Below are 23800 nucleotides of genomic sequence, written 5' to 3'. Positions count from 1 at the left end.
ATTATATATTACAGGTAAATGTTCATGATAAAAAAAAAATTTTATCATTTTTAAAGTTCAAAATATGTATATTTATTAATACTATGATTTTTTTTTTTTTAATGTTTTACATAATATAATTGTATACATGATTTCATCCATGATACGATGCATGTCTTTTTAATCACCTGCTTTGTAAAATCGCAACAGTTTGCAGTTTCCTTTTCCTTTCTTTTTTTTTTGGTTTGTTTGTATTTTTTTTTATTCGTTTCACTCGACGAAATTTAAGGAATGAAATATGCCTATAGAAAGGAAAGAAAAAAGAAAAATTATTGATATAAGATAAGAGATTAAAAAGCATAATATTAATATATTGTTTAACATACCAAAGGATTTGCAAAAAACAAGCATTTATTAAAATTGTATGACAATTCGCATTTATCAGAACCAGCTGAAAATTACAACATATGTATAAGGTGCGTTCATATATATATATATATATATATATATATATATATATATGCATATATACTTACTGACATCACGACACTCGTTGATCATATCTTCAGCCAAAGATTTCCATATGTCTGGTATGGACATTAAAATCATTTTGAAATTTAATTTACCATCTTTGGTGAACTGATGAAAGAAGATATAAGTATCATCAATTCAATATATCATTGAACCTTATTGTTTAAATATTAATATTTTAAAATAACTCTCTTTTACCATATTAAACTTTTCTAACATGCATTTGAAGTAACAACCGAGTTTAGCTTCTTCAGAAAAATTTCCAATTTCTGCCTCGTCGATGATTTCTACACAAATTTAATTCTACACATTTAATTGAAACAATTAAAAAAAAAAAAAAAAAAAAAATAACAATAAGAAGAAAAGAACAGAAGAAGAAAAAAGGAAGAAAAAAATATTTCATCCTATTGAAAGGAGAAATTCATTTATTATATACGTATATAAAATTTAGTTTTGCGAACTTACCCTCTGTTAATCCTATCTCAGCGAGACACTTTTTACGTTGAGGTGCGGTGATCTTTCTCAAGTCTACTTCAGCCTGACGTATGAAATAAAATATATACGTGAATATCCAAAAATAATATTTTATATATATATAAATCATTCAAGTCGTCATTATTAAACCATAAAATAAGAATAAGAGTCAAGCTCACCTCGACGAACGAAGCAACGAAGAGTGACGCGATCAAGAACAAATGTATTCGTTTCATTTTGAGAATTAAAGCGATAAAACAAAAAATAGAAGGAATAGAGAGAGAGAAAAGGAGAGCAATATAGACCAATGTTGTTAATGGCAAATGAAAAAATCAAAAGGTAACATGAACGATGGCGTTTTATATACGATTTTTATCAAAAAAGTGGGAGAGTTATTGCATAATAATATGAAGTAGAATTTACAGAGGCGAGATTTTTTTTTCTTTTTTTTTTTTCTTTTTCTTTTACAAAAACTCTTTGATAATCCTCGTCCAAAAGTATAGAGTATTTAAGGTGCTATTAAAGAACTGTTATTATATATACTCTAGGTATATAATAATTGGGTGTACGAGACTTGTCCAAGTGTTATTTCTTTTTCTGTTCTTTTTTTTGTTTTTTTTTTTTTTTCTTTGATATTATCATGCCGGCAAATTGTCCGTGATAAACGTTTGTTTTCCAAATTCGAGAATCTCGTGATCTCTATATGATCATTATTTTTAATTGATATCTTCTTTAAGTGATAATAATTTACGATCGAGATTATGTCTGATCAGTACTCGTGCTCTACTACTTGCGATGACTTTCATAGTAACATATACACATGTATATCATATTACATACATTTATATATATATATATGTGTGTGTGTGTATATATATATATATATATATATAAATACGAATTGCTGCTATTACCTCACGTTTATCACTTGATCGTTATAAGAGAATTTTCAATTTATCAACACGTGCCGCCCGTGTTCTACTTTGTATGCGAGCCCAGTTGAGAATTGATAACTACAACACACCGCGATTTAAAGAGATCGGTCTAGGTGACGATTCCTTTATCAAATCGATTATTATTAATGATCATGATCCGGCTCGATCCCCGAGATTGCATGAGAGAATAACTCGTTCTTTCTTCTTGATCAAGCCTATAAATTCTTCTTCTTTTTCTTCTTCTTCTTCTTCTTCAACTTCTTCTTCATCTACTTCTTCTTCTTCTTCTTCTTCTGTATGTATGTATTTATAATATATATATATATATATATATATATGCACAAATAATTCTTTTAACGTGTGTGTATATATATATATATATTTTTTTTTTTAATAAATATACACACATACATAGATAATATGTTGGAAATTAAAAGTTACAGAGATATGCAATTATTAGAGAGGATTTATTTTTTTTAAAGACATTTTATAAAGTAGTACAACTTACGGTGTATACGGGACAATTATATGAGAATGTAAAATCACTTGATTGTATAAATCTCAACACATTCGGCGATATCGTTTCTTTAATATTTTTATTATATATATATACATATATATATATATATATATATATATATATATATATATATTATATATATAGGTGTGTATGTGTTATATATATTTTTGGTCATCGTGCTCTTCAATTGATGAAAATTCATTAGAATAGATAATAGGTCTGAAAATATATGGATGTTTAATTAAGTGAACGAAAGAAAATATTCGAAAAGAAATTCTTTTCTTTTCTTTTCTTTTTTTCTTTTATTTATTTTCATTTCAAAAATAGAATTCATGCATTAATAAAAGGAAATGAAAAGAAAAAGAAAAAGGTATTATATAATTTAATTAAAAAATACTTACTCTCGGTGATATCTTGGCGTAACACATATTGAATTCGTACGCGTATTGACACTTGTCACCCTGAGCTAAAAAAAAAGAGAAAAAGGAAAGAAATATAAAAAGCAAGGAATTATCGATCGTCAATTGACGAATAATATTAGAAATCGATTGGGTGTAATCGAAAGGAAATAAATAAAACTATGAACCATTTAAAAGTCATAATATTATAACTAAATGAAATATCTCTCTAATAATTGTATTAAATCTAATTTTCTCGATTACACATTGATCGATCTCTCGAGAATAAAATAAGTAAAAAAAAAAAAAAAAAAAAAAAGAAGAAGAAAAAGAAAAAAAAAATAAAAAAGAAAAAGAACTTAAAGGAAATAAAAAAGAAACATAAAAAAGAAATTTATGTACCCAGGTATTTACCAATCAGCTTGCAATCGCTAATGCCTTTCAAAACTTCCGCTCTATAAGCCGGGATTCTTTGGAAAAAAGTTAGCATACCGTTCAAATTTAATTCCCCTTTATCGTCTATCAGACCAAATTGTTCCCAGAGGCAATACATGTAACACTGCAATCGACATATAAACAGAATTATCTCGGCACAACTTTGAACAATTCAATTAGTCTCTCTCTCTCTCTCTCTCTCTCTCTCTCATGATCATGATTCTAAAGTGCAATACTTTCTCTGGACATTCACCTTTAATTCAGGCGTCTCCGGCCATTTATCATTTCTTACCGCTTCGATGTCGGCTAAAAAAAATTATTACAATATCAAATCGTAGATCAATAAGTTTATCCATACACATATCTATCTATATATATATATGTGTGTGTGTGTATTTAATTAATTAAAAAAAAAAATTATTTTTTATCATACCTGTAGCCACTCCTGTTTGTGTCTGACAAGCATTCACAACGCTAACCGCAGTAGCTATCATTTCGTCGGAAACGAAACTCGGTCGTTTCTAAAGGAATTGAAAAAAAAAATTCAATTTTTATGAAACAACGAACGCTATGATACGATTGAAAACGTAATAAGTAGGATCCTGTGGGAGGGAGGGACGAATTTAGGGGATGGGGAGTATGATCAAAGATATGGAAACATCGATCGATGAAAAAAACATGTAAACAAAAAGAAGTACGTACTTGTATTATATTAAAAAGGAATATTAAGTCAGACAATTATTGATATCATCCATTGACCATTATTATTGTATATTACGATAAAAAGAAATATTAATGTTATATGTTTTCTAGGATGATAGATTTAAAAAATAAATCCTGACCTACCCCGCAATGAACGAGGGACGTCTCGAAGAGACAAACGAGCAAAACGGCGATCAGTTTCATCCTTGTTTGTTTACGATAATAGCGCGTTTTGTTTTGTTTCGTTTATATTCTTTTTTTTTCTTTCTTTCTTTTTTTTTTTTTTTATATTCAAAGGATCGATTTTAGCTTTGGCGTCGGTCGTGATCAAGATGGGGTGGATTCTACGAACTCCCGATGGCTTCCCGTTCGGAATTGATTTCGATTCAAACAAAACCTGATAACGATGACTACTTTTTTTTCTCTTGAAGCCTCTCTCTCTCTCTCTCTCTCCCTCTTTTATTTTTCTTTCTCTTTTCCTTTTCCCTTTTCTTAATCCACCTGAGAACACGAGACGAACGTGCGTTCTCGTGCGTAATAGTACTGGCTGACGTTTCGTTGGTTGCTGACACGACCGCCAAGCGCGAGGGTGGAACTGATGATAGGCATGATAAGAGCAGATCGAATGGGGTGGGGTAGGGTGAGGTGTGGTGAGGTGTGATGTGGTGAGGTGTGGTAAGGTGGTGGTATCCCGGTTCAGGGGACCGGGGGAGGTAACTCCATAGACGCATAGAGAAAACGCCAGATGGAGGATGCTGCTGCGTCCGTTTGCATTTGGACCATTCGAAAGAGAAAAAACAAAAAAACAAAAGAAGAAGAAAAAAAAGATAAACAAAAGTAAAACAAATAATAACTCGTGCTTCTTTTCAACTTCTCCCTATTGAAAATCCTTCAAAGAGAGTATTCAATCGATGATTTTACGATCGAAGATTCATCACATTTCTCTCGAATTTATCGATCCTCATCCCTCTTTCCATTCTTCCAATGAAACGAAGTAATTGATCGTCATTGATCGTGATCTCTGATCTGATTTGTAAACAAAAAAACAATTCTAATCCCTTTAAAAGATCTGTCAGTCTGTATATATATATATAGTATAGGTAGTTACTACTTAAGTCCGAACAAAATGGCATGTGACTACTTTTCTCACAGCTTCTTGTTCGTACAGCAAATGTATGTGTGTGTGTGTCTATATATATATATGTATATGTGTGTGTTTGTAACGATAAGAGAAATTATTTTTGTAGGACAGATTTGTAACGCGGTCTCTTTCGATTCTAGGCCAGTTGTGCCTGTGTTGCATAGTTACATTTGATCGGCGGATGTTACCAGTTTACGATCCCTAACTCTTGATACTCTCTTGTTCGACTCAGCTCGACAGTCAAATAAGTACCTTGTCCCCATTTTCTTTTCTTTTTTTTTTTTTCTTTATATATGTATGTATATATTATATATCTACAAAATCTCGAAAAATTCAATCGCGCATGGACAAACGGATCGGATCGATCTATAATGATCAAGGATCTCTCTCGATGATTATCTTTTGAAATCGACGATAATATATAAAATTTCTTTTTCAACTTCAAGATAATATTTATTTGCCATCAGAGATTACATTAACGATAATAATTATCATAAGATTGTTATTAGGAAAAAAAAAAATAAATAAATAAATAAATAAATAAAAGAAAAGAAAAGAGAAAAGAGCAATGCGCAAGTTTTATTTTATTAATTTATCATTAATTTAAATATTTATTAATTAATTGAAGGGACAGCTCTAATTTTTCTTTTTTTTTCTTTTTTTTCTTTTTTGTTACATTTAAATGTTATCGTGAAGATTATTTTATTTTTATTTTATTTATTTATTTATTTTTTTTTCTTTTTCAGTCAATAGAATTCCGGCGAAGGTAGACGAGCATAGCCGAGAGCCAACCTTGAATAACTTCGTGTGTACAGTCGCCAGTAAAATTATTGACCAATTTGTATTCGCTTAACCATATTCTCGATGGAGATGATTCTGTGTTCGGTCTATGATAGTAGATTGAAAAAAGAAAGAAAGAAAGAAAGAAAAAAAAGGAAGAAGAAGAAAACAAAAATGATTTATTATATTAGAAATGAATTTTCTTTCTCTCTCTTTCTCTCTCTTTATTTTTTTTCTTCTCCCTTTCTTTTACAACATTATCATTCCGATCGCGAATCATACTTTACAAACTACTCACATAATCGGACGCAACATTATCGTTGACTGTACTTTTACCGTCAAACCACCGCAGAGGTACAGTCTTCGACCGTATTGCTATTGTCGTTCTCGTTCCGACGTTATTTTTTTCTTCTCGCCCGTTTTCTTTTTCTCCTTTTTTTTCTTTTACGAATCATCGACAATATTATGCGAAAAGTGTGGTCCAAAGTAAAAGGAAACGAGATAAAAGAAAGGATAGTAAAAGCCAAAAAGAAAAAAAGAAGAAGACCAAAAAAACCGCGCAGTAAAGGAAAAAATAATATCAATCTTTACGCGCGCTTCAAGTAAGAAAATTTCGTTTTATTGCGTGCGTGAAATGGAATAAATAAAAAAGAAAGAAGAGTGGGGAGGGAGGGAGAGAGGGGTGGGGAGAAAAAAGGAAAAAGCTCGAGGAAGAAAATGCAATTGGAAAATATTGTAAAAATATAGATTTCTCAATTGTATGTGACAATATATTCTCGTTGGACTGTACGGTCGATGTCGTTGTACAGTCAACTTACGAACGAACTTTAATTGTCGATCTTTGCCGGATAGAGCTCTCTAGAGGTGTTTTTTTTTTCACGGATTCTTCGTGAAAAACAAAGACAAAAGAAAAGAAGTGGAAAATTTTTGGAGTATAAAACATATTACCACGTGATCGTAACCTTTCTTTTTCTTCGGAAAGATATTAATTTTCATCGAATAGGTTAATCGTAAAACGTATACGAACGTTTCTATGGTTCCGTGAAATTCGAACGATCGGGAGGTTAAGATCGAATCATGACAAAATAATCTCCACGGGGACTGTACAGCCGAAGTTGTATTGACCGCGGCGTTTTCTCTGGTGCGGCGGATGTGTTTCATCGAAAAAAAAAAAAAAAAAAAAAAAAACAAACAAAAACAAAAGTAAATAAATAAATAAAAATAAATAGAGAAAAGAGAGGGGAGAAAAAAATAGCTAAACGTACACACGTACGTACTATAACCGGCTAAATGTTAAGCATCGAAAGGATTTACTCGTCGTAAGGCGTTCTTTAGTGCGCGTTAAATGTCGACAAGATTGACGTGAGGTAAAAATCATACCTTTCCTTTTCGTTTCTCTTTTCTCTTTCTCTTTCTATTTCATTCTCTTTCTTCCCTTCTTTCTTTCTTTCTTTCTTTCTTTCTTTTTGTTCTTTTTCGTTTTATTTTATTTTTCGTGCCTAAGACGTCAAGGTTTCGTCGAAAGTCAAACGCAGAGCACAATGACGAAAACGAAGAAGAAGAAATATTTTTGGATCAATCGAATTGCATTGAAGTGACAATGACGTTTCGATTATATTATTTGGATTCGAATTTCATCAAAAAACACGACACAGTTTATTATACATGTCGTCCTTTTTGGACGAATAAAGTTTGTAAAAATCTTGATGGTGATGCACAGCCATTTGTCACGTGGTTCTCCTACTTTTAATACGTCACTTGTCGCGTGAAATTTGAATTCTTTTTTTATCCTCTCCTTTACACGATTGTAAATAAGTTAAGATAATAACAATGGGAAAGACAAGGGGCGTACATGAAACCACACCGGAATTAAGAAATCGTATGGTTGGAATGTACGAGGCTGGCTTGGGACTTCGTGAAATTGCAGCTGCAGTTAATTGTTCGGTATATTTTCTTTCTAAATAATAATATATTAATGATTATTTTTATCCTTGTTGTTTACAAATTAATAAGATGCTTTATTAAAATATTCTATGGTGATTTTTATTACATTTGTCAGCAACGTACAGTCAAAAGATGGCTCAATCGATTCGATAAAGAAGGTAATGTGGAAACCAGAGAACGTTGTGGTCGTAAAAGAGCTACAACAGCTGAACAAGATGAAGCGATAATCAGGCTTGCTACACAAACACCTTTAACTGCTGCGAAAGCTGTGCTTCCAGCTTTAGGACTTACCTGTTCTGTTGATACTGTACGAGAGAGATTACATAAAGCAGGAATTCATAGTTGGACTCCATCTAGAAAATATATGCAAAGGATTCCACTTGGGTTGGTTTCATATATATATATATATTTTAATATTTATCAATTCTGCGATAGAAGCACAATCTTTTCTATTTTATTATATTTTTTTCTTGGCTTATATTCATTTTTTAGTAACGATACAGATGGTGCAGCTATTCAACAAGCCGTATGGAGACCTACTGGTACTCAATTAGGGAAAAAGAAATCAAATAAAGATACCAACAAGAATGATAAAAGTATTCCAAAAAAGAAAAATCCTCCACGCAAAGTAAGAGCCAGAGATATATATGTTGGCGATGGCGCACCCGTAGATAATTTAAAACAATCTAACGAACAACAAGAGTTTGGATTTGCCCAACAAAATATTCCCCAAGAACAGACTAATGAAATACAAAATGCTACACAAACTTTACCCGACAATCAAACAGAATTCAATAATGGATTAACTATGAATCAACAGCCACAACCAATGTATCAACATCCTAGTATGAATATCGCACAAAATAATTGGCCTCTTGATCTTGTACAAGGCAGTCATCATTATCCACAAGTACGAATTCTTTATCTATGTAGTTATTTAAATTTTTATATCATTTTCCAATGTATATCATTGCTGATAAAGTATTTTTTTTATTACTTATATTAGGGTCAACCAACTGCAGTAACTCATAAGCCAATGGCACCTCAACATCAACTTCAAGAGCTTCATAGTCAAGGAGAGCAACATCATATGCAACAAGTGCAACAACAACAACAACAACAACAACAAATACAGCAACAAACTCAGCAAAGATTGCAGGAAGAAACGAATATTCATCATTCTAAATTTGACTCTCAGCAAGCACAAATTCAAGTCGATCATCAGGTCCAACAACAGCAAGAACAAAGCCTACAATCAAAATTGTCTAATCCTGTGAATAGTAGCACAAATATTGCTTCAGATAGTTCAAATTCGTGTAGTTCTCTTGAAAGTAATCAACTGTCAAATACAGATAGTGTGCAAGTTGAAGATACACCAAAGGCAGAAAGTGAACATTCAGAAAGGCAAAAGAAAAAAAAGAAAGGTGGTAAAGCAAAGGGAACACTAGAAACTAGTGTAGAAATTAGAAATCGTATGATTGGGATGTCAGAAGCAGGATTGTCTACATTATCCATTGCATTAGCAATTGATAGATCAGTAGGTTTAAATATATCTTCATTTCATATAATTTTCGTATAACTCTTAAAGATATTTTAATAATATATATGTATATATATTTTTTTTTAATAGGAACGTACTGTTAAAAGATGGTTAGAACGTTGGCATAAAGAAGGAAATGTACAAACGAAAGAAAGAAAGGGTCGTCGTCGAATTACCACTAAGGAACAAGACGAAGCTATTGTCGCAATGGCTACTCAACATCCATTAACCGCAGCAAAATATGTGGCTCCTGCTTTAGGATTGAAATGTAGCGTGGATACGATTAGGGAGCGCCTTCATAAAGCAGGAATACATAGTTGGAAACTTGGAAAGAAACAAGGGTAGTTATATACAGTATTAATAATAATAATAATAATAATAATACTAATAAAAAATATTTTGTAATATTTTAGAGAAGGTAATGCAGTTCATACGGTTCATCTTTGGCAACCTAGTGGTAATCGTCTTAATAAACCAAAAACTTGTGGAGATAAGAAAAAGAAATCAAGTGATAATAAAAAGAGAGATCATTCAACAAATAATATACAAAAACGAATATCTAGAAAAAAGAAAATTGATTCTTCTCCTTTAAAAGTTGTACCACCACCAGCAAATATGGTTCCTGAACAAGCTCCTATGCCTTTCCATAATCCGGCAACAAGTGAGTGAAATTAAAAATAAAGATTTAATAGATTTTATTGTCTAGCCTCATATATATAATTAATCAATGAAATTGTTTCAGTGCCAAATTATGTTGGAAATAGTAACATATTGCAGCCTGTTCATAATATCTCTGCACCTCCACCATCAATTCCTCAACCACAACCACCACCGCCTCCAGGTCCACCTCCAGGACCACAATCAATGCAACCAATGGGTCCTATTATGCAACAAAGACCCGATTGTAGATTAGCTCCTTCTATAGTTCCACCTGTATCTACTCAAGGTAATTCTGGTGCAGTTTATGCATCATGTTTGGTGGCAAATAATAATCACACAGGTCATATGGAACAACCCGATCCCTTAAATTATGAACCATACATTTGGAGCTTTTAAGAGGTAATGCCTTTTATTATAAGTTTATAAAATCTCTCTCTCATTTTTTTACGATAAAAATTTAGTTATTTATATATATATATATATAGTGAATCTTCTGATTAGATCTCACTAATTTTATGTTCATATATGTCATTATTTGCTGTGATTACTGCCTTTCAATTAACAAAGAAGAAAGAAAAAAAAACTGAGAAACATAAAACGCTTAAAGTAAAAGTTTAAAATAAATTTATGTAACTTTGCACCTTTTGAAAATTTACGAACTATTTACACATAACTGTTAAGTATTCCATAAATTTTCAATGATAGAAAACATCATTAAAATCAGATGTTACTGTAAATACTTTGTAGAATGTAAATTTGAATCTGTCATTACAAAAAAAAAAAAAAAAAAAAAATGGCATGCGTGAGTAGATATAATATAATACACCAAATGCATTACAAAATCTTTTAAATATTTCTCCTAATAACGAGTTGTCGTAATTAGTTATATTAAATGATGTATAAATCATTTTTTATTATGTATATATAAATATATATATTTAAATGACGTAAGAGGAATATTTATTTTAGGAACTTGTATTGCATAATTAAGGGAAAATAATTTTAAAACTAGTTGTTCCTCCGAGATATTGATCATAATTGTGGTATAGTAAAATAATACATACATTAATTTTTTTACATCTTAACTATAAATAATAAAGCAATATGATATTTTAAAAATGTTACAGATGGGTAGAAATTTGTATCAAAAATAGAGTACAATCTGGTATATTCCAGTAATGTGTAAAAATTTGAGAGTTAAAAAGTATTAGAGAAAAAGCATTAAAATTTTAATACTGTGTGTGTGTATGGGAGGGGGGTGTTCAATTTTATTGAAACACAAATTAAATTATTTTATATCGATTATAGGAACATTCTACTATCATTTTTATTTCTTAATAAATATAAATTATGTATTTATCATAAATAAAACAGTATTCTTAAAGAACGTCCATATATAATACTGATAATACATATACAAGTTAATATATATAATTGTGTAAAAAAAAAAAAGAAAAAAATAAGTATTTGCATGTTCATATTACATTATATCAAATCCAGTGTTACTTAACATTTGATTAAGATCTTTCAAAAAAAAAAAAAAATGTGCAATTGTATACTATTATATAAGTATGCAAGAATGATAATGTGTGCTCAAATATCGCATACAATCTGACAAATAAATATATCATATTGTATTTTGTTACAAGCATAGTAGTTTTGAGAATGCATACAAAAATTGCATAATTTATCATTATTATAAAATTAATAAAAAAAAGTCTGTATATCTCATCTGATTACAGTTTATATTTTTTCACAGGTTACCTACATAAATAAAGTATATCTCATATATCTAGTTATGATACAGTTAAAGTATAATATTACAAAGTGTTCCTACAGAGTTTCGAGAGGGAAAAAAAAAAAGAAAAGAAAAAAAAGTAGTATCAACTTATTATGAAAGTTCCCATATTCCTTTAATATTATTTATAACCTTTTCTGGATCATTTTTATGGAACATAAAAAATCCTTGGATTTGAGCAGGACTAACATTTTTCTTTTGAGCCATCACTTCGTTCGCAAATTGTTTTGCCATATCTCTTGTTACATTGTCAGGGGACTTATAAAATCTTAAGAACATTTGTTCAACTTGACTACAACTGCACCAACCTAATGATATATTTTAGATTAATATTTTCTATTTAATTTTAATATTTATATATTAATATACATTCATCCTTGAATAGATACCAATATATTCTTTGACATCAACTCTACCAGGTCTCACAAGAGCAGGATCTAAACGTTCTAGATAATTAGTTGTCATAAATAGAATTCTTGCTTCTGTGGATGCAACACCATCCAAACAATTTAATAAACCACTAAACGTAACTCTGTTTAATCCATCAAATGCCGCTTTAACTGTAATTACAATTAAAAATTATATAATGTATTATAGTATACTCAAAGTCATATTAAATTAGTAATAGGACAATGATAAAATAATATTGTCAACTTTACCTTCCTTAGATTCTTCTCTACTAATAAATGCAGCATCTATATCTTCAAGAAGAATAATCGTTTGTTGTGGAGCAACTGCTAATAAATGATTTAATCTATCATCTGTTAAGCCACGTTCAGACAAATTTAGAACGCATATACCACGTTCTAATTCTCCTGCTAATGCTGTTATAAAAGATGATTTTCCACAACCTGGTGGACCATATAACAAATATCCTCTCCTATAAGGGATTCCTAAAAAAAAAAAAAAAAAAAAAAAAAAAAAAGAATTGAGTACACAAAATAATGAATTTTTTTCTTTAAGAAAAAAAATATGAAATTCTTACCTCTATCGCTATACCATGATGGGGTATTAATAAAGTCTTTACAATCATATAAAATTCGTTCAGATATTCCAGCATCTAAAATCACAGACTTTATTGGCCTTTTCTTTTTAGGATGTCCAAATTGTCTCCATTCACTGCCCATTGCAACATACATTATTGTTTTTCCTTCGTGCTCCTTTAAAGCCATTTGTCTAGCTATGAAAAAATAATTTATACTAAATCCTTATTACTTTAAAGATTTAATAATTATATGTAGGAATTCAACCTTCTTCAAGAATATTAAAGTATAAAGTTTTGTCTCTTCCAAAGGCTGTTAGCTGTACCGTTTCCCATGGTACACCCATGTGCAAATCTAATGTTTGTTGTTCCCTTGTCCTTTCAACTCTTATCCAATTACCTTGATAACTATAAATCAATAATTATACATTAATACATTTCATGATTAATTTATTAATCAAGACAATGAGTTATTGTAAATGATATATTACTTACTTAAAAAAGTGTGTTCCAATACTAGGTATAAAATCATATTTGGTTTTTATTTGACCCGTTTCCTTTTGTTCAAAACTTGTCTCAACGGATAAATGTTGAGTTTTTCTAGCACCTTTATGTGTAATCCATTGCAAAAGCCATTGATAACTTTTGTCTCGACATGGAACTTCCAAAGTAATCATATAATGTCGCCTTTATCATATAAGATCACTTAATTATCATATATATATATATATATATATATATATATATATATACATATATATATATGTATATAAAAAAAAAACAATATATAGAAATTAATTTTCATTGAAATATTACCTAAAGAATATCATGCCCATTTGCATTCCTTTTCTTAATATAGCAGCACCAGCTCCTACGCCAAAAAGGCCAAATCCAGCACCAAAGTAAGGATTCTCCGATAGAGTATGTATATAATCGACAATTGTCATTTTTAAATAATTATTCGTAAGATTTTTAACACTAGATTTACATATTACTTGTTTCATAAAATTGAAAAATAATATTATTATAGGTTATATACATTGCACATTGATTATTGTTTTAAAAAAAAATGACATGTTCCTTTTGATATAACAATGATAAAAATTCTTTCGATTATTGTTTGACAAAAATGAAAACAAAAAAGAAAAAAGAAAAAACATTTACATTCAATTTCTTCAAATATAATTCATTGTAGAATAATTGAAAAGATTTACTTTGTTTATACGTGATATAAATTAGTTCGATGGAACACGTGAAGTAAAATGAAAATAATACTACGGTGTAATTCGTCAATGATTCTGTTTCATAACGAACGATAATAATTTCGATACATAACGTAACTTCAATGATTTATCGTATCTACGGACAAATTCGTCAATGATGAAAATGCATTGACTAACTATACCATAGACACGCCGTTTAGATCATTGACGAATTATTCCGTAGAATCATCTTCATTTTACTAATTATAAAATTTTCAATTACGTTAAGACAATTAATTATTTCTATTGTAATAAATAATCGTTATTGAATTAAATTATTATTATTATTATCTAATAACTAATTCATAAATCGTACGAACGTTCATATATGTATTTCACGCGTATATTCGTATATCTTTTGTAGGATCTCTGTGTATTCTGAAGTGACACGTGCAATACGTGGATTGGTCATTATTATAAATGTGTTTTCGATAATTAATACGATTTTTAATGAACTTTTAACGGTACGTAAAGTATTTCAGAATTATTTATATTGTAATATTTCGAAAATGATTATTCTTATGATATATACATACGTACATACATATATATATATATTTAAGTGTGTTGTGTACTTCGACGGTGTCAGTTTTTAAATAACGAATTTTCATTTATTTCATTATTCATGTGATATTCGTTAAAGTTTAATGTTTTCACATTAAGGTATAATATTTTCATAAAGAAAAATTGATAATATTATTTGTTATAATATTATTGATTATTTATTTATTAATATCGGTGTTTATCGTAATGGCCCTAACCTATATACATCGTTTGATGTGTTATTAACGTATGAATTTCTTTACAATTATTTAAATAATTGTTATAGTAAAATAGAAATATACGAATAAGTGATATTATTATTATTATTATTATTATTATGTATTAGATTTTATTATTATTATTATGTATGTTTTAGATGTGGATATTAGTACTTTTTTATTCATTACTTTTCTGCTCAAGAGGATTACAAGCTGATAAAAAGATTAATAAATATGTAACAACGTTGATTGATGCAAAATGGAAGGAAACTCCATTGGTTCTCGAAGCAGCCGAATATCTTAGCGATGAAAATTCAAATTATTTTTGGAAATTTATAGAAGCATATTCCGATAATGTTGACTCTATACAAAATGGTAATTGACAATATAATTAATTTGTATTTATTATTAATCGTATTAATCTAATGTAGAATATATATATTTTTTAGGCACGGAAAAGGATCATTACGAATTAATTTTAAAATTAGCTGGAAAGTATTTATCTCCAGCAGAAATTGCTGTTCTTAAATTAGGATTGTCCTTGCGGATTTATTCTACACGCGTTGAAATGTTTTCACAAATGGCAGAAAATAAAAATATTTCTACTTTAGAATGTTATAACGTAGTAGATATTGGTGGAAAATTTACTTGTTCCATTGAAGAAATAGATAACATAATAAAAGAGGTAACTAAAATATATTTATTCTGATAGTTCTATTAAGGTTTGATTTCTTTTGATAATTATATTTTATATTTCTTTCTTTTATTTTAATATCTTAGGATGAATGGACTAAGAGAGATACCTACAGTATAGATCATTATTATCTGGGATCTCAAAAAACTGATAAAGTTATGATAATGTATGGTCAAATTGGTTCTCCTATGTTCATTGACTTACACACAAAATTGAAAAATATAGCAGATAAAAAAGGAATCAATTATATATTACGTTACTATTTAAAGGTAAAACAAAAAGTTAATAGAAAACTTATAATGAAAAAAAAAAACTATTTAATATTTTTCCGTCATAAATTTTTTTTTTTAATTGTAGGATAGACCAGACAGGAAATTACGATTATCCGGTTATGGCGTAGAGTTACAAATGAAATCAACCGAATACAAAGCTACAGATGATTCAGATATTAAAGATAATACTGGAAAAAAATCTGAAACGAACAATGATGGAATTGAAGAAATAGATGGAATCAATTTTATGACTTTGAAGTATATATTTGTTAACATATGATAAAATATATAGATCTTGTTTAATATTAATCATAAATATCTTTCAGAACATTGTATCCAGACAAGCATGCTGAATTAGAAGAACTACAAACGCATTTGCTTGAAACTAGTCATGAAATTGGAGCATTAAAAGTATGGCAGTTTCAGGAATTAAGTCATCAAGCAGCTGAAAGAATAATGAATTCTCCTACAGATGAAGCTCTTAATGTTTTAACGGATATCGCTCAAAATTTTCCAATGCAGGTAAGATTTAATATTTTATTTGCAATAATTCCTTTTGATATTATGTATCTCATCCATTGTATAAAAATTTATTTATCTCTTAGGCCAAATCATTAATAAGAACAAAAGTAAATAATGAAATGAAAAAGGAGATGAAGCTCAATCAAGAAATATTTTCTGGAAGTTTGAGTATACAGCCAACCGATACTGCACTTTTTATCAATGGTTTATTCTTTGATTTAGAAGCTATGGATGTTCTTACACTTTTAGAGGCTTTGAGAGGCGAATTGCGTGTAATGGAGTCACTTCATAAAATTGGTAAACTATATATACATATATATATATATATATAAATAGCTATATATATATAAATATAGATCTACATTTTTTTATATGATTTTATAAATTTAATTAACAATTATATCTTCTTTCTTTCATAGGATTTAGCAGTAAAAAAATGGGAAAACTTTTAGCCCTTGATTTGTCAAATAATGCGGATAATCAAGAATTTGCAATGGACATTAGAGACTCTGCTATAATTTGGATAAACGATATTGAAAATGATTCTCGTTATAGCAGATGGTCGCGTGCCTTGACCGAATTATTAAGACCAACGTTTCCAGGAATGCTCCGAAATATAAGACGAAATTTATATAATTTAGTGAGTCATTTTTTAATCTTGTAATTAAGAAATTTGTAATCTAACAAAATAAGAAATTATTTTATTAACAGGTATTAATCATCGATCCTCTTAACGAAGATTCATTGGCCTCAGTTTCATTAGCACTATCTTTATATTCATACGTTGCTCCTTTAAGAGTAGGATTCGTTTTTATAACTAATTATAATACTTCAGTCACTGGATTATCAGATCCCAGCGTTGCAGTAAATAATGCGTTTCATTATTTCATAGAGAGCAAAGGTGCTAAAGAAGCAGTGCAATTTTTGGTAAAATCTTTTCTTTCAATTAATTGATTATTTTTAATTACGTTTTATTGAGTAACATTAATGAATTTGTTTTAGTTAGGAATTTATATCGGATCTAATACCATAACTGTGGACGATATAAAACAAGCTATAAGAGCAAGAGATTCTTCTGCTAATATAAATTATATTCTTGGGGAAGAGTCAGAATATGACGTTGGTCGTCATTTGGCTAGTGATTTTGTGAAACGATCTGGATTCAAGAAATTCCCACAAGCATTACTTAATGGTGTACCATTATCACCTGCACGTTTAAATGCTGATTCATTTGAGGAAACGGTATTAGCTACAATTGTATCACAAACACCTGCCCTACAGAAAGCAGTTTATCGTGGTGAAGTTACGGAAGGAGATGATGTCGTTGACTTCATAATGAATCAACCAAATGTTATGCCACGGTAACAAAGATTTTCTTTTGGTATTAAATAAAATTACTACTCCATGTTTTTCTTTTTTTTTTTTTTTTTTTTTTTTTTTCCTTTACAGATTAAATGAACGCATCTTGAAAGTAGATAAACATGCATGGTTGAATTTAATTGGAATTATTCCTGAGGATAAGGATTTTACTAAATGGAGTCATCAAGATGCATCATCATGGCTCATGAAAAATATGAAATATTTATTTATATCTCGTCGCAGTAGCTTACATCATTTATATTCATTTTGGATCGTAACAGATTTAAGATTAGAATCATCCAGAAAATTATTAGAGGAAGCTCTTGTCTATGTAGTATGTAAATTATTTTACAATAATTCTTCTGGTATTTATGACGAAATTAATACGAAATATAATATTTAATTAAATCGTATCTTATCGTAGGAATCAAATGCAGATGCAAGAATCAGTTTAATCATCAATCCGGCGGATGATACAAATCATGAATATGATTTAAACAGAATTGCTCTTGCTGCTTTAAATTCATTGCCTATGGACAAGGCTTTAAATATAATGCACAAGATAGTCAAAGATGTTCCATTTACTGAGGTTGGCCTCGTTATTTTTTATTTTATAAAAAAATTATAAATATATATATATATATCTTAAATGAATTTGTCGTAATATTGCAGTATGAATCAATCGAAGAACATTTGAAAGATCAAGACGAATTATTAGCATTCCATGAATATTACGCTAAACAAGTTTTAGGATTAGAAAAAGGAGCCACGACTGTCTTATGTAATGGACGGATGATTGGCCCGTTAGATACTAATGAAGAATTTACTAACGAAGACTTTTCACTTTTGGAACGATTTAGTCACAGTACATATGGAGATAAATTATTTAAAAGTTTAATTAAACCTCAGTCCGAGGATGATGATGATTATGGTATAAGCATATTGTTAATCTCTATAAAAGAAATATTTTTCTTCTTATTTCTTATGGTCATTGGAATAGAAAATTACTTTTACTGTTCTTAAATGTAGAAAAAACTGATATTACGGATGACATGATAATGAAAATCACTTCACTATTGGTTCCACGACCACAAACACGTAATCGATTTGAAGTACCTTTTCATGGCGATGAACACAGGTAAAATTAATAATAAATATTTTTTAATTTCTTTTCATTAATTTCTTTCCTTTTTTTACGGACATATTATATTATATTTATTAATTTTTAGCGTTATCAAACTTTCACCTTTAAATCCAGACGAAGTAACATTCGATTTAATTGCAATTGTTGATCCTGTATCACGGGGTGCTCAAAAATTAGGTCCAATATTGAAGACATTAGAAAAAACTTTGAACTGTCATATTAAAGTATTCCTCAATTGTTTAGATAAAAATAGCGACATGCCACTGAAAAGGTATATTGATACGCACGTTATTATTATTTAACATATATTTAATATATAATTACGATTAATATATTTTATTTTTTAGTTTCTATCGTTTTGTACTCGATCCTGAACCACAATTTACAACAGATGGAAATTTCAACGGTGCTATTGCTAAATTTACTAAACTTCCTACTTCATCCCTATTGACACAATACATTCATGCACCAGAAAATTGGCTCGTGGAAGTAGTAAGAAGTGTCTATGATTTAGATAATATTAAATTAGACAATGTTGCGATAGGCGTTCATAGGTATGAATAAATAATTAATACTTTTTTTTTTTTTTTTTTTTTTCCCCTATAAATATATTAATAGAATCGATAGAGAATAAATTTATAATTATTATATTGCAGTGAATTCGAATTGGAACATCTATTACTCGAAGGTCATTGTTTCGAAGCAGTAATGGGAAATCCACCAAGAGGTTTACAAATTACATTGGGAACCGAGAAGCAACCTGTAATGGTTGATACTATAGTTATGGCGAATTTAGGATATTTCCAGCTTAAAGCGAATCCTGGTGAATGGCATTTACGTTTAAGACATGGACGTTCAGCAGAGATATATGATATTACTACTGTTGACGGACAGGATGTTATTCAAGATGACAATAATGTAAAAGTTTTAATAAGCTCTTTAAAAAGTCACGTTCTAAAAGTAAAAGTTTCAAAAAAACCGGACAAAGCTAATATGGATTTACTCTCGGACGATGAAAAAAATTCTGGCTTATGGAACTCTATTTCCAGGTACGTATAGAAATGATATTCAATGTAATTTCATAATAACAAAAAAAAAAAAAAAAGAAGAAAAAAAAAAGAAAAAAAAAGAAAAAAAAAAGAAATTCACATATCTAATGTTAATGAATATCAATAGGAACACAATGTTATTCATTTATCTTTGAACTTTAATTTTTATTTATTCTCTCCTTTTTTAGCTTTTCGAAATTTTGGTAAGCTTTTCATTACTATGTAGATAAATACAAATTTAAATGTAAAGATATAAAAAAAAAAAAAAAAAAAAAAGGAAGAAGAAGAAAAAAAAAGAAAAAAAAAAAGAAAAGAAGAAAAATTCTTCAACCATTATCATTACGCTTTTTATAAACAAATGAAAATATAAAATTTTCCTTTTTATTTTCGTCGAAATTTCATTTCTTCTTTTATATTAGGACATTCGCTACAGGAGATGAAAATGAAGATCAGGATGAAAAATTAAATATATTCTCACTTGCCTCTGGTCATCTTTATGAAAGATTTTTAAAGATCATGATGTTGAGTATTATCAAACATACGAAGACACCTGTGAAATTTTGGTTTTTGAAAAATTATTTATCACCTACGGTGAAAGTGAGTAAGATAAAGAAAAGAAAAAAAAAAAAAAAAGAAAAAGAAAAAACATTTTCATTGTTAATTTTATTTTCATTAAATCTATTAATTAATAATATATCTAATAGGACTTCTTACCGCACATGGCAAAAGAGTATGGTTTTGAATATGAATTAGTTCAATATAAATGGCCACGTTGGTTACATCAACAAACTGAAAAACAACGAACAATTTGGGGATATAAAATATTGTTCTTGGATGTATTGTTCCCATTGAATGTTAAAAAAATTATATTTGTCGACGCCGATCAAGTACGAATGAAAATTTGATTTTTTTTTCTCTCCTCAATATACAATCCAAACTGTATTTTTTTTTATTTTTTTTTTTCTCTAGGTCGTAAGAGCTGACCTAAAAGAATTGGCATCTTTAGATCTTGGCGGTGCACCTTACGCTTACACACCATTTTGTGATAGCAGAAGGGAGATGGATGGTTTTAGATTTTGGAAACAAGGATATTGGAGAAATCATTTGCAAGGTCGTTCTTATCATATTAGCGCCCTTTACGTTGTAGATTTGAAAAGATTTCGTCGTATTGCTGCGGGAGATCGATTAAGAGGACAATATCAAGCTTTAAGCCAGGATCCAAATAGTTTAGCCAATCTAGATCAGGTATATAAAATATCTAATGTATATTATTATTAATCAATTTAATAGGGACATTTTTTTTTCTTTTTTTTTTTTTTTTTTAATAATGATTTATTACTTTAGGATCTTCCTAATAACATGATCCATCAAGTAGCAATAAAAACTTTGCCACAAGAATGGTTATGGTGTGAGACATGGTGTGACGATTCGTCTAAAAAATATGCCAAGACTATAGATTTGGTTTGTATTCATGGAGATCATTTACAATTGAGCCGATCATTTATGAAAGTGATCTAAGTCATTTGAAAGGATTATTTTTTAAGGAACAAAATTTTTTTTTTCTCTTTTTGTCATCAGTAGAGAAATAATTTTTAAATAATTCAAATCTCAAATATTTTTTTTTTTTTCTTGAATATTTTAAAAGGGAAAAATGTATGTGACCCTTTTTAGATCACTTTCGTAATAATAAATGGCTCAATTAATACAGTTTGTTATTAAAATAGAATTTTCAATAATAATTAAATTTCGCATTTCAGTGTAACAATCCAATGACTAAAGAGGCAAAGTTGCAAGCCGCAATGCGTATTTTACCAGAATGGGTTGGATATGACGAGGAGATAAAAGCGTTGCAACAAAAGATTGAAAATGAAAGTAGACAAATGGAAAAGGAAGATAGCGGTATGTTTAATGTAATAACGTAAAATAATAAACGATGGTGGAGAAGGAGAGGGGAACGGATTATTACTTTATTTATTTATTTATTTATTTATTTATTTATTTATTTATTTATTTCAGAATCAACTGAAGATCATACGAAACACGAAGAGTTGTGAAGTTAAATTGAAATGAAATAGAATAAATAATCTAGTTTATGACTTTTTCGATAATTCCAAACAAAAAAAAAAAGAAGAAGAAGCAACCAAACAAACAAACAAAAAGAACTATTATTCACTTTCTTAATAAGTCTATAATTATCAGAACACAATCGATTGTGCCATTTAAAAAAAAAAAAAAGAAAGAAAGAAAGAAAGAAAAAAGAAAAAAAAACAAACAAACATAATATTCATCTTAATTTTCTGTGATTGATATTCACCATGATACACGATGATTCTTTTTCGCAATGAGTGATAATGCGTAATAGATTATCAAAGATGAATTATTTGGCATTATCTTACTTATGTTAATGTGATATAACGAATGATCGAATTTTTTGAAACGACAAAAATATAAGATTTTCATTTTGCGCGTTTAACGCAAAAGGATGATCAATGTATGATATACAAAATGAGAATGAATTTTCATTTTTCAGTATTGTAGCTAGATATGGACAGAAAAAATAGTCCAGATGTTATCGGAAGAATATTGTGATTTTTTATTACCTATATATTAATATATATATATATATTATATATATATATATATAATATATATATATGTATATTATAGTCGTAAACAATAAACTTGTATCGTTTGTAAAATTGCAGGATTTTTTTACGATGGCGTACAATTATTTTCTATGATAAATTCCTATCGAATTAAGTCGAACTTAATTAATGTAGAATGGAAATAATGATACGAAAAATTAACAATTTACAAAGACTGGGATATATTTGTTCAGTCACGTTATGATGTACACGTTATATTATAAAAAAAAAAAAAATTTTATACGATTTTCGTACGGTTTTTTGTATGGACAAAAATCATGTTTTTCTCTTTTTTTTCTTTTTCTTTTTTTTTTTTCTTTTTCCTTTTTCAAGCAGAACTTTTAAGTATTTCCTCGGTCGATCATTACATTTTCTTTTATTGGAACATAGAAAAATAAAATTTATCTTGATATTATCAGAAAACGTGTGTTTACACGATCGTCGATAATAATGGTCAATATTCGAGGCACGTATTTAAAAGAATAATGCTTCTGCAAAACTTATATATAATAATATTTTGCAAATATATTTATTTAAATGGAAAATAAAATGAGGATCGATCGAAATGAGGATTTTGATCGTAATTGATCCAAAAATTTTCAAAATTTGAATAATCTATATAACGAATAATAATAATAATAAACGTAACATGATATTATATCAGATCATTTTTAATCTGTACATCTATTTGAAATATCAATGATAACAATGATATTTTTCGGCGATATTTTACGGCTAATCAGTTCTTTGCTCGTTGAGTTTTAACTATCATCGTTTTTTTTTTTATATTATATATATATAATATATATATATATGTATAATAAAATTTATTTTTAGCTCTTATTCGTAAAAAGTAAAAAAAAAATATTTAAAAATCGAAAAACGACCATGGAGAATCCTGTGATAATTAAAGAGAATGCCGTCGCGTAAGTGATATTTATTCGATTTTAAATAAATAATCTAATGATATTTCTAATATTTATCGTGTCAATAATATATTCAATTTAACATATACATGTGCGTAGATCTTTACGATTTTTATTATTCAATTAGATCGCATTGAAATTCTATGAAAATAATAGAGAGAAAACGCTTAAGTGATATTTTATCGATTTTAACAAATATTCTAATCAGATATTACTACAATATTTTAATCAAGGACAGATATAAATTTATTGGACTAACACGTGTATAATAATAATAATAATAATAATAATAATAATAATAATAAAGCATTAAAATAATTTTAACGATTTAAACATTGAAATGAAAA

The 23800-nt window shown here is 28.6% G+C and overlaps 5 protein-coding genes across 12 annotated transcripts; 2 read left to right on the top strand and 3 right to left on the bottom strand.

Annotated features, from left to right (window-relative positions):
- Positions 1 to 44: 44 nt before the first annotated feature.
- On the bottom strand, positions 45 to 1881 carry LOC124428755. The gene is made up of 6 exons (XM_046973205.1): positions 1164 to 1881; positions 976 to 1048; positions 709 to 797; positions 516 to 618; positions 366 to 430; positions 45 to 281 (listed from the first exon to the last, which is right to left on the bottom strand). The coding sequence occupies exons 1-6, from the start codon at positions 1218 to 1220 to the stop codon at positions 264 to 266; spliced, it is 405 nt and encodes a 134-aa protein (XP_046829161.1). The 5' UTR covers positions 1221 to 1881; the 3' UTR covers positions 45 to 263.
- Positions 1882 to 2367: 486 nt separating this feature from the next.
- LOC124428754 (general odorant-binding protein 83a-like) lies at positions 2368 to 7416 on the bottom strand. Of its 3 annotated transcripts, none has more exons than XM_046973204.1 (6): positions 7276 to 7416; positions 3706 to 3793; positions 3526 to 3578; positions 3240 to 3396; positions 2841 to 2905; positions 2368 to 2658 (listed from the first exon to the last, which is right to left on the bottom strand). In XM_046973204.1, exons 2-6 carry the CDS (start codon positions 3764 to 3766, stop codon positions 2641 to 2643), a joined length of 354 nt encoding a protein of 117 aa, XP_046829160.1. In that variant the 5' UTR covers positions 3767 to 3793; positions 7276 to 7416; the 3' UTR covers positions 2368 to 2640. The 3 variants fall into 3 exon arrangements, with proteins under 3 accessions (XP_046829160.1, XP_046829159.1, XP_046829157.1); XM_046973203.1 differs by lacking the exon at positions 7276 to 7416 and adding an exon at positions 4119 to 4581 and having other exon boundaries at positions 3252 to 3396; XM_046973201.1 differs by lacking the exon at positions 7276 to 7416 and adding an exon at positions 4119 to 4580.
- Positions 7417 to 7697: 281 nt separating this feature from the next.
- On the top strand, positions 7698 to 11770 carry LOC124428750 (mediator of RNA polymerase II transcription subunit 15-like). The gene is made up of 7 exons (XM_046973196.1): positions 7698 to 7839; positions 7955 to 8223; positions 8332 to 8749; positions 8846 to 9376; positions 9470 to 9720; positions 9793 to 10040; positions 10122 to 11770. Exons 1-7 carry the CDS (start codon positions 7726 to 7728, stop codon positions 10433 to 10435), a joined length of 2145 nt encoding a protein of 714 aa, XP_046829152.1. The 5' UTR covers positions 7698 to 7725; the 3' UTR covers positions 10436 to 11770.
- LOC124428751 (mitochondrial chaperone BCS1) lies at positions 11766 to 14146 on the bottom strand. Its single transcript, XM_046973197.1, has 7 exons — positions 13636 to 14146; positions 13315 to 13506; positions 13088 to 13227; positions 12823 to 13017; positions 12497 to 12730; positions 12227 to 12397; positions 11766 to 12145 (listed from the first exon to the last, which is right to left on the bottom strand). Exons 1-7 carry the CDS (start codon positions 13821 to 13823, stop codon positions 11931 to 11933), a joined length of 1335 nt encoding a protein of 444 aa, XP_046829153.1. The 5' UTR covers positions 13824 to 14146; the 3' UTR covers positions 11766 to 11930.
- Positions 13691 to 22167, top strand: LOC124428749 (UDP-glucose:glycoprotein glucosyltransferase). 6 transcript variants are annotated; one of them, XM_046973190.1, is made up of 25 exons: positions 13691 to 13740; positions 14446 to 14545; positions 15001 to 15217; positions 15292 to 15527; positions 15623 to 15805; positions 15894 to 16066; positions 16135 to 16330; positions 16414 to 16627; positions 16750 to 16970; positions 17042 to 17257; positions 17333 to 17691; positions 17780 to 18023; positions 18114 to 18278; positions 18362 to 18620; positions 18719 to 18827; positions 18919 to 19104; positions 19181 to 19387; positions 19490 to 19882; positions 20071 to 20085; positions 20302 to 20479; positions 20587 to 20769; positions 20852 to 21127; positions 21227 to 21343; positions 21640 to 21781; positions 21899 to 22167. In XM_046973190.1, the coding sequence occupies exons 3-25, from the start codon at positions 15001 to 15003 to the stop codon at positions 21934 to 21936; spliced, it is 4527 nt and encodes a 1508-aa protein (XP_046829146.1). In that variant the 5' UTR covers positions 13691 to 13740; positions 14446 to 14545; the 3' UTR covers positions 21937 to 22167. The 6 variants fall into 6 exon arrangements, with proteins under 6 accessions (XP_046829146.1, XP_046829147.1, XP_046829151.1 ...); XM_046973191.1 differs by lacking the exon at positions 14446 to 14545 and having other exon boundaries at positions 13718 to 13740; XM_046973189.1 differs by lacking the exons at positions 13691 to 13740; positions 14446 to 14545 and adding an exon at positions 14602 to 14744.
- Positions 22168 to 23800: the final 1633 nt, after the last annotated feature.

Source organism: Vespa crabro, chromosome 13, assembly GCF_910589235.1.
Source record: "Vespa crabro chromosome 13, iyVesCrab1.2, whole genome shotgun sequence".
NCBI classification, from domain to species: Eukaryota; Metazoa; Arthropoda; class Insecta; order Hymenoptera; family Vespidae; genus Vespa; species Vespa crabro.
Note: the sequence above shows the minus strand (reverse complement) of the source record. Positions and strands in the feature narration are given on the sequence as shown.

What these genes read in the sequence shown, in the direction of transcription:
- LOC124428754 (XM_046973201.1), bottom strand. Translation starts at nt 4,178, where the DNA reads ATGAAACTGATCGCCGTTTTGCTCGTTTGTCTCTTCGAGACGTCCCTC. An exon ending in CGTCCCTCGTTCATTGCGGG is followed by an intron (nt 3,794 to 4,118) that starts GTAGGTCAGGAT and finishes CAATTCCTTTAG; the next exon opens with AAACGACCGAGTTTCGTTTC. An exon ending in CGGAGACGCCTGAATTAAAG is followed by an intron (nt 3,397 to 3,525) that starts GTGAATGTCCAG and finishes TGTCGATTGCAG; the next exon opens with TGTTACATGTATTGCCTCTG.
- LOC124428750 (XM_046973196.1), top strand. Translation starts at nt 7,726, where the DNA reads ATGGGAAAGACAAGGGGCGTACATGAAACCACACCGGAATTAAGAAAT. An exon ending in CAGCTGCAGTTAATTGTTCG is followed by an intron (nt 7,840 to 7,954) that starts GTATATTTTCTT and finishes TACATTTGTCAG; the next exon opens with CAACGTACAGTCAAAAGATG. An exon ending in AAACTTGGAAAGAAACAAGG is followed by an intron (nt 9,721 to 9,792) that starts GTAGTTATATAC and finishes GTAATATTTTAG; the next exon opens with AGAAGGTAATGCAGTTCATA.
- LOC124428749 (XM_046973190.1), top strand. Translation starts at nt 15,001, where the DNA reads ATGTGGATATTAGTACTTTTTTATTCATTACTTTTCTGCTCAAGAGGA. An exon ending in AGGAAGCTCTTGTCTATGTA is followed by an intron (nt 18,024 to 18,113) that starts GTATGTAAATTA and finishes ATCTTATCGTAG; the next exon opens with GAATCAAATGCAGATGCAAG. An exon ending in CGAGGATGATGATGATTATG is followed by an intron (nt 18,621 to 18,718) that starts GTATAAGCATAT and finishes TCTTAAATGTAG; the next exon opens with AAAAAACTGATATTACGGAT.
- LOC124428755 (XM_046973205.1), bottom strand. Translation starts at nt 1,220, where the DNA reads ATGAAACGAATACATTTGTTCTTGATCGCGTCACTCTTCGTTGCTTCG. An exon ending in TCGTTGCTTCGTTCGTCGAG is followed by an intron (nt 1,049 to 1,163) that starts GTGAGCTTGACT and finishes TTCATACGTCAG; the next exon opens with GCTGAAGTAGACTTGAGAAA. An exon ending in CAACGAGTGTCGTGATGTCA is followed by an intron (nt 431 to 515) that starts GTAAGTATATAT and finishes TGTAATTTTCAG; the next exon opens with CTGGTTCTGATAAATGCGAA.
- LOC124428751 (XM_046973197.1), bottom strand. Translation starts at nt 13,823, where the DNA reads ATGAAACAAGTAATATGTAAATCTAGTGTTAAAAATCTTACGAATAAT. An exon ending in TAGAGAAGAATCTAAGGAAG is followed by an intron (nt 12,398 to 12,496) that starts GTAAAGTTGACA and finishes TTGTAATTACAG; the next exon opens with TTAAAGCGGCATTTGATGGA. An exon ending in TGATGTCAAAGAATATATTG is followed by an intron (nt 12,146 to 12,226) that starts GTATCTATTCAA and finishes ATATATCATTAG; the next exon opens with GTTGGTGCAGTTGTAGTCAA.